Source organism: Ornithodoros turicata, chromosome 2 (genome assembly GCF_037126465.1).
Source record: "Ornithodoros turicata isolate Travis chromosome 2, ASM3712646v1, whole genome shotgun sequence".
NCBI classification, from domain to species: Eukaryota; Metazoa; Arthropoda; class Arachnida; order Ixodida; family Argasidae; genus Ornithodoros; species Ornithodoros turicata.
The window spans coordinates 98,119,676-98,129,586 of record NC_088202.1 but is presented as its reverse complement, the minus strand read 5'-3'; the positions used below and the strand labels follow the sequence as shown (position 1 = coordinate 98,129,586).

The 9,911-nt window shown below is 50.7% G+C and overlaps 1 protein-coding gene across 1 annotated transcript; it reads left to right on the top strand.

Annotated features, from left to right (window-relative positions):
• Positions 1–3,974: 3,974 nt before the first annotated feature.
• On the top strand, positions 3,975–6,404 carry LOC135384900 (uncharacterized). Its single transcript, XM_064614082.1, has one exon. It carries the CDS (start codon positions 3,975–3,977, stop codon positions 6,402–6,404), a length of 2,430 nt encoding a protein of 809 aa, XP_064470152.1.
• The last annotated feature ends 3,507 nt before the right edge of the window (positions 6,405–9,911 follow it).

Here is a 9,911-nt window from a genome sequence, read left to right as displayed (position 1 = left end):
GAAGAAATAGCATTTCAAAAAGCACGGTTACAACAACATGTGTGTGCGTGAGAGATAAGCATAGAAATATGTAACATACCTTTTGCCCAAAGCACAGTTGCTATAACCATCTCACTGCATTCTACCTTCCGATCCACAGAATACCTGCGACCAGGGGTAAATACGCATGAAGAATGGGAATGCATAGCACGGACGATTATATACCACACGCACACGTGCTATATACCTCAAATGCGACGAAAACCGTGAATGCCAAGCGATATTTGCTTGAGACGCGTAGCTGCGTCCATGCGCTTCCTCGTTTCAAAGCAGACTAATTAACTTGCTGGCAGTTGGAATAAACGCCTCCACTAATGTACGATGGAATGTCATAACAGGTTTTATAATTAATAGTTTCAATAGGAACGACAAAGCGGAGCAACCATGACACGTCTACCTAAGAGGGATTATTCACAAACATACAAAATCGCACGAACTATACTTTCCAACACGGACGACATATCACTCTCTGCTGCCCGTCAGTTCTTGCTTCATGTTCATCCGACAGGGAAATATCCTTCAAAATTTCTCTTAATACTGCTGTTCGTGAGAAAGTCAGTCCTGTATGAATCACGCTGTTTTCTCATAGAAATCACAAGGCCAGACCCTGAATTATACCGCAGGATATTTTTTCATTGGTGTGCCTGTGAGGATATGTATACGAATCTGCATCCTCTGTAGGAAATTCTGAGATAAGAAGGCGCTTCTGTAAGGAATTCGGAGAGAATGCTATGTTTTTATGAGATTTTCTGAAGTATTTTTCAACAGGGTGATGCACGCATCGCTGCCGCTGACCACGTATATACCCGCACTCTCTCTTTGCTCTCAACCTATGACAGAAGGCCTGCAGCACATATCACAAAACTGTGAGGACGAAAAAGCATTGCGTAGGTTTAGAGACCCCCAAATGCACAATGAATAAGCAACTGACATTCTGCGGTTTGCGGGCATCTCAAATGAAGCTATTGCAGTGGAATTGGTTTTGGATTGCTGAACCTCGATAAGACTACCTCGCGAAATAAATGCGTAGTTATGGACGGTGATTTTATTTTAATTTTTCTCTACCCTCGCGAACGCAATAAGATCAATATCAGGAGAATACGACTCGCCCTTGTACAGCACGTTATGGAAGCCATTACTAGACTACATTTTCTTATGGTCGTAGTTACCGCTGTGCCATTAAAACACGAATCATCATCATCACTACATTTTCATAATCGGCTGTTATCGATGTTTTAGAGTCAATATTCCGAACGACATAGAAAGTTTCAATTGCCGAAGAAAATTTTGTGCGGCACTATTTGATTTGAAAGAGAACAGTACGGGTACATGATAAACAGTTTTGGAGAAAAAAAAAACGTTTTCGCGTGTTGGCTCCCAACGAAGCAGTTGGGGAGTCAACAGAAGGTAAGATATGCAGATTCCCTTTCGTAAGGGGATAACTTTTGGGATAACGAACGCAAACCTCTTCAGAAGCATCCCTAGGGTGCTTTAATAGGGTCTAATGCGCGAGGAATTACCGGGCAAACAGTACGTTAATTGGTTTTCCGCGTATGATGCGCTGAGTCATGTGTGAGCTTGCCATCCTGAAATTTTAGCGACTAAAGAGGGCGCTTTGGGATTTTCAAGATGGCGTCGGAGAGTTGATCGCTGAGTAGCTGTGTTGTATACTGATGTGTTGTTTTTTCGCTGGGTCGCGTTCAGTCGTGAGAAGCAGTGAAGAAGCAGTGGGGGGGGGGGGGGGGGGGGGGGCTTCATTCAAGTGCTATTTTCGCTCATATATGGGATAACGATTCGACCCGGTGTGAGGATACGTGCTGTGTAGACAGTCGTAGGTGTGTCGTGGGGGAAGCCGACCTCAAAGCAGGACGCGTAATCTGCTGCGGGCTCGTATCGCGTGAAAATGGCAACAGTGTGATGTATCATCGCGTTTTGAGTTGCTTATCTATTGACGCATGCATGGGCGACTGGTATCGGGTTAAAGATAACAGGCGACTGCAGCGCCACAGGTTGTATTTAAGGACTGGCACTGAATAAACGGGTTTTTCTTGTTGACTTGAAACCTCGTCTAGTCTCACTAGATACCACACAGTGTAGGTTTATTACCCTAGTTCTTCAGACGAGCAGTCTCAAAGGTCCGCCGCAAAACACTAGTGTCACTGTGGACAGCACGTCAGTTGTTGAGGTAAGCCGGTTCATGTCGACATTCTCCGCAGTGCCGTGGATTAACAAGCGATTTGCGCAGTTCGTGCAAATGCATAGCGTGAGGAAGGCGTAAGCACGTTATTGCTACGTTGTTCTGCATAGACAAGTAAGTAGTTTCGTGGTCCCTGCCTTCCCTAGACAGTAAATTCACAGATCACGTTTACCCTCGCTTAAATTTGGAATACTACCTTCGTCCTTGCACAGTGTTTCTCCTGATTCAATTTTCGCGACCTTGCTTGCTTCGAGATGGTTTAATCTTAATCCATATTTTCCTTCCTACAGTATAGGCATCAATAATCTCCTATACGGTTATGGAGCAACGTTGGGGAAAATGTCCCAGGCTCACATAATTAAACCGACGAACGTAAAAGACCTGTGCCACGTCAAACAAGCTCCGGCATTTCAGCTTCACGACAGCCATCTTGAGGGGATACAACATGATTTCGTCAAAGTAGGTCCGTGCTCCGCTCTGTATCGCTTTGCACAAGAAAAGATGACGTAATCCAAAAAATCCACCAGACGACTCCAGCTAACCGGAACCCCCCCCCCCCCCCCCCCCCCACACGAACAATATACCGACAGTGCAAATACTTTCGTTAAGAACATAGCTCGCGACTTCGTTTCTATTGTTTTAACACAAACAAACAACAGATACACTGATGATAATGAAAGAGGAAATTCGGCACCTGGGTTATGGCCCACTACCCCAATGCCGACAGGACTGCATGAGATGTAAAATGACAATGAGGGGGCGAGGGGGGAGAGACGGTAGCAAGGCTGCACGTCAGAACATAAAGGAGACCGGTGTCTTGCAAAAAATCCAGGAAAATCTGCAGGGTACGACGGTGTTGCAGGATGTCTGTCCAGGGCCCAAGGACTGTCGCCAAAGTGAACGGAGCGGCAGTGATTGACTTCAGTCGGTTGCGCAACCTTTCTCGTTGAACCCTGAAGAGCACAAGCGTTTTCCCATAAAATATAGCATTTTGGGACATTGGTCATTTTAAAATTTATCGATGCTCACTATACTCACGTTACTTTTAAGAGAGTAATGTTGCCGTCACCCCAGAATCTGCAGCAGAGGTATCCAAAATCACAATCTTGTCCTATGTGGTACGAATCAGAGGAAGTGTGTGCTATGAGCATTCCACCTTTCAGGAGAAGGGGGAGTCAACGTGGCAGAAGCTCACAAGATTATACTTTTCTGCACCATTTAAAGGTAATAATGCCAGCCGTTATGGCAACGAAAGTGAAGTGAAGGCAGGCGTTTGAAATATTGACAGGAAGTTCCGTTGATGAGCTCGGGTTCGTTGTGGACCCTGCTGTACCATGTCTGGGTTACAGCCCATGTGGGCTTGTCACGGGGGGGACACTCGATCCTAACCTACTGGGGATAAAGAGCGCTGTTGCGGGACAGAGGGAAATCATTCCCAAGCTCATTAGAGAACATAAGATGTAATATATTGTTGTCAAAGGGGAAGACTTGACCCTGAAGAAAAACCATCTGTTACGGAAGACGACAGGGTTGCAGGAACACGGGAGCTCGTGAGCTTCCGCCCTCGATCTTCTCTTCCGCCATTACTGTCATTAAATGGTTTGCCACCGATCCTTACGGACGTCTCCTGCTTCCTTATACACTGGTGCCGAAACCCGGGAACTCGCTGGGTCAACTTACGACTAGGAAGCATTGAGGAGGCTCTAAGGACGCACCGACTCTCATCGCTGGTAAGGAAATGGAGGATCTTGATCGCATAAGGAAATTTCGAAGTCAGGCCAGGTCGTCGATAACCCGAACGGTGAACGATCTGAAGACGCTTTTGACTACGACCCCTCTTCCCAGAGAGCAACTGAAGCAAACCTTGACGGTTTTGGAAACGAAGTGGGCTACCTTGAAAGAAAAGGACCGAGAGGTTCAGGGTCTCATACCGGAGGAATTGATAGAGAGCGAGTGTAATTCCTGCGATCAATACCTCGAGTCAGTCACGGCGATCAAGTTCCAAGTGTGTTCCGCACTAGACTCCACGACCGCATCCCGATCTTTGGCTCCCGCAGGCGACGGCGTTGATGCTACGGGACCTCGACGATCCTCCTCAGGAGATCGGAGTCACTCTACCGGAGTCACTCTACCGAAGCTGCGGATCGACACCTTTAGCGGCGACCTATCTATATGGCAGGGGTTCTGGGACCAGTTCCGTGCGAGTATTCATGAAAACGAACGTCTCACTGATGTCAACAAGCTGAAGTACCTGGTTTCTCTCGTTTCTGGGCCAGCAGCCCGTGCCATTGAGGGTCTCTCAATTAGCGATGAGAACTACACGACTGCCGTGGACATACTTCAGAAGCGATTTGGGAAGGACGACCTTCTTGTGACCGAAAACATGGGGCGCCTTTTCGAGCTCAGGACTGTTCGGTCCAGCACCGACGTAAAGGGGTTGCGTGAGCTCCACGAGACTGTTACAGTGCGCATCAGAAACTTGGAGAGCCTAAATGTTACGACAGCACAATACGCAATTCCGCTTCGGCAGGTCATCTTAAAGAAGATTCCTAGAGACCTCGAAATGGACTTCTACCGAACCAAGGACAAAGGCAAGGACACCAACGGCGACTCTTTATCATCCCTACTAGATTTCCTGGAGAATGAGATTGAATGTCGGGAACGAGCCCGAAGGGAGGCAGATGACGTTCCCAAGCGCAGGGAGCCGACCCCAGCCTCTGCATCTTTGCTGACAGCAACCGCGTCGTCTGTCTCAGATCCAGCACCTGCAATGGCTGCCCCAAGCACTCCTACGTGTGTGCTTTGCAAGTCCGGACAGCATCGATTGGAGGGATGCACTGCTGGTTTGAGCCCTCAGGAAGTACGACTGATCCTGCACCGGGAGGGCAGGTGTTTCCTTTGCGGACGGCGGTCGCACATATCGAAGGATTGCAGGGTAAGGCGGGTCTTGCAGTGTGATCGCTGCCATAGACGTCATCTTACTCAGCTGTGCCCCGGAGTCAACTCATCCAGCACTGAGCAGTCCCCGCAGTCGTCTCAGTCTACAGCACAAGAGCCGTCGACGGTGCATGCGTCTACGGGAACTGTTGTGACATCTCTTTCTTCATCCTCTGCCGTTTTGCCAGGCGCGGCGGTCCTTCTGCGCGGCGGTCCTTCCACAGCCAAGGTGTGGATTGAAGGAAATGATGGCCGGAGAAGTCTCGCACGCATACTTCTGGATGGCGGCAGCCAACGCAGTTTTATTCGACAGGATGTGTCGACGAAGCTCGGATGTACTCTGCTTCGATCCGAAGATTTGCATGTTGGGGCCCTTGGAAACACTGCGTCAAGCTGCACGAAGTATCGATGCGTGCGGGTTGTCTTGCGCAGCCAATTTTCGGCATCATGTATGGCAATCGAGGCGGTTGAATACCCCGACATCTGCTCCGATGGATTGCCTGTTCTCGATTCGCATTCAGCGCAACACGTCAAGAATATGGGTCTACAGCTTGCTGACGAGCCCTCATCTCCCACCGATATTTCATTATTGATTGAAGCGGACTTTTATTGGGGAGTTGTGACTGGAGCAACCGTCCGTTTATCAGATTATCTGGTAGCTGTTGAAACTCTGTTTGGGTGGACGATTCAAGGCTCAGGCAGAAATGCCAGCGGTGGTCACTGTCACATCCCGTCGGTTCATGTTCTCCATGTTGAGGTGCACAAGGAAGATACCAACGTCATCCACCAGCAACTCTCCGCCGTTTGGGAGTTAGAGCATTTGAGCATAATTGATCGCCACCAGTCCGACTCCGACGGTGAGACTGTCCTACGCAAGTTCCGGTCCACAGCGCAGTTGTTAAACGGTCGTTACACCGTGCGCTTGCCTTGGAAGTCGGAAGCGCCTGAAGCATTGGGTGACAACAAGAAGCTGGCGGTCCAGAGGCTGGATAGTACCATCAAAAGATTACGGAGAGACCAAACGTTCCTGGAAGAATATGATTCCACCATACGTCAGTATTTGCGTCTTCAACACGCTGAACGGGTCCTACAACCGGAGTTGGTGGCCGGGCCTCTCTATTATATGCCGCACCACGCAGTCATCCGAAGGGACCGCGAGACAACAAAGGTTCGAATTGTGTTTGATGCCTCGTCGAAGGCTCACGGTTCTCTTCACGGTCGTTCACGGTAGCGGAGCGGTAACTTCTGTGCACGCCTGAACCTTTGCTCGTCGGCAAGTGCGACATCCATTTAGGATCCTCTTCACAGCCTGACGACCACGGAGAACCCAGTACTCTTCCCGAAGCGCGGCGAGTGTCTCCTGAACTCCAGCATGCAGAAGCCTGACATGAGCCCGGAAAACTAAAAGAGCGGTGAACGGGTGGTCAGCGGGAATGACGATGGGATGCCTCTGGGTTTCTTCAAAATCGCTGTACTGAAGGCGGCCCGTCAAACGGAGAACACCATCGTCATCATGGAAGACAGACACATTTTGTAAGGACTTGTGCACCGCGGGATGAGAACCGAAATTTTGACGCTGTGCCGCTGTGACCCAGTATGTTTCCGCTGCAACTACCTCGGCGGCCGTCAAAGGTCCCCTCCTTTCGGCTGTGGTATGCCCACAGTTGTGCAGAAATCTTGACACCCAAGCGGTAACTCTCAGCAGCCGGTGGAGCGAACTGTATTTGGCAACATCCATTAGGGTAGTAGTAGCCAAGATGGGTACGCAGCACGCCGTCTGGGCCTTTGTTTCGTTTCGTACCTCGACGCAGGGTTCATCCGGAGTACGCCACGCTGGAGGCCAAGACTCTTGATCCATAAGCCACGAGGGCCCCTGCCACCATGCACTGTTGTTCAGCAATTGGAGGCATGAAGTGCCTCTCGTGAGAAGATCCGCGGGATTTTCTTTGCCGGGGCAGTGACGCCACTGACTAGGCTCCGTACCAGCCCGTATCTCCGACACCCGGTTCCGTACAAAAGGTTTCCAGTCGTTCGTCGATCCGTAAATCCAGTAGAGTGCTATCTCAGAGTCCGTCCATAACACCGTGGGTACGGTGGACAGAGGTAACGTCGTCTGTAAGAATCTCATAAGCCTGGTCGCGATGACGGCACCCATTAACTCGAGTCTCGGTAAGGAGAACGTTTTGACCGGGGCCACCCGAGACTTTGCCAAAAGAAGATCCGCACTGTAATGACCGTCCCTGTCGAGCGTCACCAGGTATGCGGCCGCACCGTATGCTCGCGGACTCGCGTCGCAAAACATATGCAGCGCGATGCTGCCCTCCGACATCTTCCCGCCGAGCCGCCGTGGTAACGAGACGCGAGACAATAAAGGCACCTGCTGGCACCAAGACGACCACACTCCTGCTCAACGAAGCTCTTCACGCCGGCCCTAACCTTAACCCTGACGTTCTGCAATTGCTGTTGCGGTTTCGATCTTATCATGTGGCTCTCACAGCGTATATAGAGAAGGCGTTTTTACAGATCGTGCTGGACAGTGCTGACCGAGATTGTTTGCGTTTTCTGTGGTATGCCACGACGCCACGAGCAGGCGAACCGTTGCCCCCAGTAGAAATTTGGCGCATGACACGAGTGCCTTTCGGAGCCAAGTCCAGTCCCTTTCTTCTCGCTGCCACTATACGTCACCACCTGAGAGCAGCAGAAGAGACATACCCACGCACGGCGTCCTTACTTTCCAGCCATTTCTATGTGGACGACCTCGTTGTTGGTCTGCCATCGCCGGAAGAGGCACTTACTGTTTACCACGAATCGCGGCAAATCTTCCGCGACGCGGGCATGAAACTGGTTAAGTGGACGAGCAATAATGCTCATCTCCGGGCTACCTTCGACGCCGATGGGACAGGAAGTTCGACCACGTCGCCACTAAGGAAGGTCATAGGAATTGTTTGGGATATCGAGACAGATGAAATTCGGTATCAATTGAAGTCAATATCAGAGTTCCTGGAGCAACGGTCGAATACCAAACGGTATGTACTGCAAGCAGTGGCTCGCATTTATGATCCCTTGGGCTATGTGGCGCCTTTCGTGTTGACAGCCAAGATTTTGCTACAACGGATTTGGCTCTCCAAGATGAGTTGGGACGAAGAACTACCAGAAGACCCGATGGGAGTGTGGTCGTCTTGGTGCCAGCAGGTGCCTTTATTGTCTCGCGTCTCGTTACGACGGCGGCTCGGCGGAAGATGTCGGAGGGCAGCATCGCGCTGCATATGTTTTGCGACGCGAGTCCGCGAGCATACGGTGCGGCCGCATACCTGGTGACGCTCGACAGGGACGGTCATTACAGTGTGGATCTTCTTTTGGCAAAGTCTCGGGTGGCCCCGGTCAAAACAGTCTCCTTACCGAGACTCGAGTTAATGGGTGCCGTCATCGCGACCAGGCTTATGAGATTCTTACAGACGACGTTATCTCTGTCCACCGTACCCACTGTGTTATGGACGGACTCTGAGATAACACTCTACTGGATTTACGGATCGACGAACGACTGGAAACCTTTTGTACAGAACCGGGTGTCGGAGATACGGGCTGGTACGGAGCCTAGTCAGTGGCGCCACTGCCCCGGCAAAGAAAATCCCGCGGATCTTCTCACGAGAGGCACTTCATGCCTCCAATTCCTGAACAACAGTGTATGGTGGCAGGGGCCCTCGTGGATTATGGATCAAAGGTCTTGGCCTCCAGCATGGCGTACTCCGGATGAACCCTGCGTCGAGGTACGAAACGAAACAAAGGCCCAGACGGCGTGCTGCGTACCCATCTTGGCTACTACTACCCTAATGGATGTTGCCAAATACAGTTCGCTCCACCGGCTGCTGAGAGTTACCGCTTGGGTGTCAAGATTCCTGCACAACTGTAGGCATACCACAGCCGAAAGGAGGAGACCTTTGACGGCCGCCGAGGTAGTTGCAGCGGAAACATACTGGGTCACAGCGGCACAGCGTCGCCGTCGGGGACCTAGTACTCATTGCTGCAGAGTCAAGGCCGCGAACATCGTGGCCTCTAGGACGTGTGAGTCACGTAACACAGAGCCCAGATGGAAGGGTTAGATCCTGTAGAATCAATTTGCCAGGAAGGAAAACCGTAAGCCGGCGAGTACAACTTCTCTACAAATTGGAAACTGATTGACTTCCGCGCCGGGGAGTGTTACGGAAGACGACAGGGTTGCAGGAACACGGGAGCTCGTGAGCTTCCGCCCTCGATCTTCTCTTCCGCCATTACTGTCATTAAATGGTTTGCCACCGATCCTTACGGACGTCTCCTGCTTCCTTATACACCATCGTTTCTTTTAACAATGCAAACTTGGAATGTTCCGTCTGAATGTCAAGTTAAAAAAGGGATTACCAATGCATTACTGAAACGACCAGAAGGTTATGCGATGTGTACGTTTCTCACATTCTCCCAAGGTTGGTCAGAGCATCAGGGTAACTTTTTTTTTATTCCGTGTTAGCGCCGCGAAGCAACTGTGGCTATGAGTGGCGTACAGATGTGGACAGATGGAGAGAGGACAGCAGGAAGGATTGGGGGGCAGAGGGGGTTACTGTGCGTCCTGGGACGACTTCAGGGAGAACTGTGCCGACATTCGTCTGGAAAGTCTTCGGGAAACCCAGGGAACACCTGAGACAGCACAGCCGGTGGTAGGATTCGAACCAACTACCTCCCAGTCTTCAGCACGCCTTGGCTACCA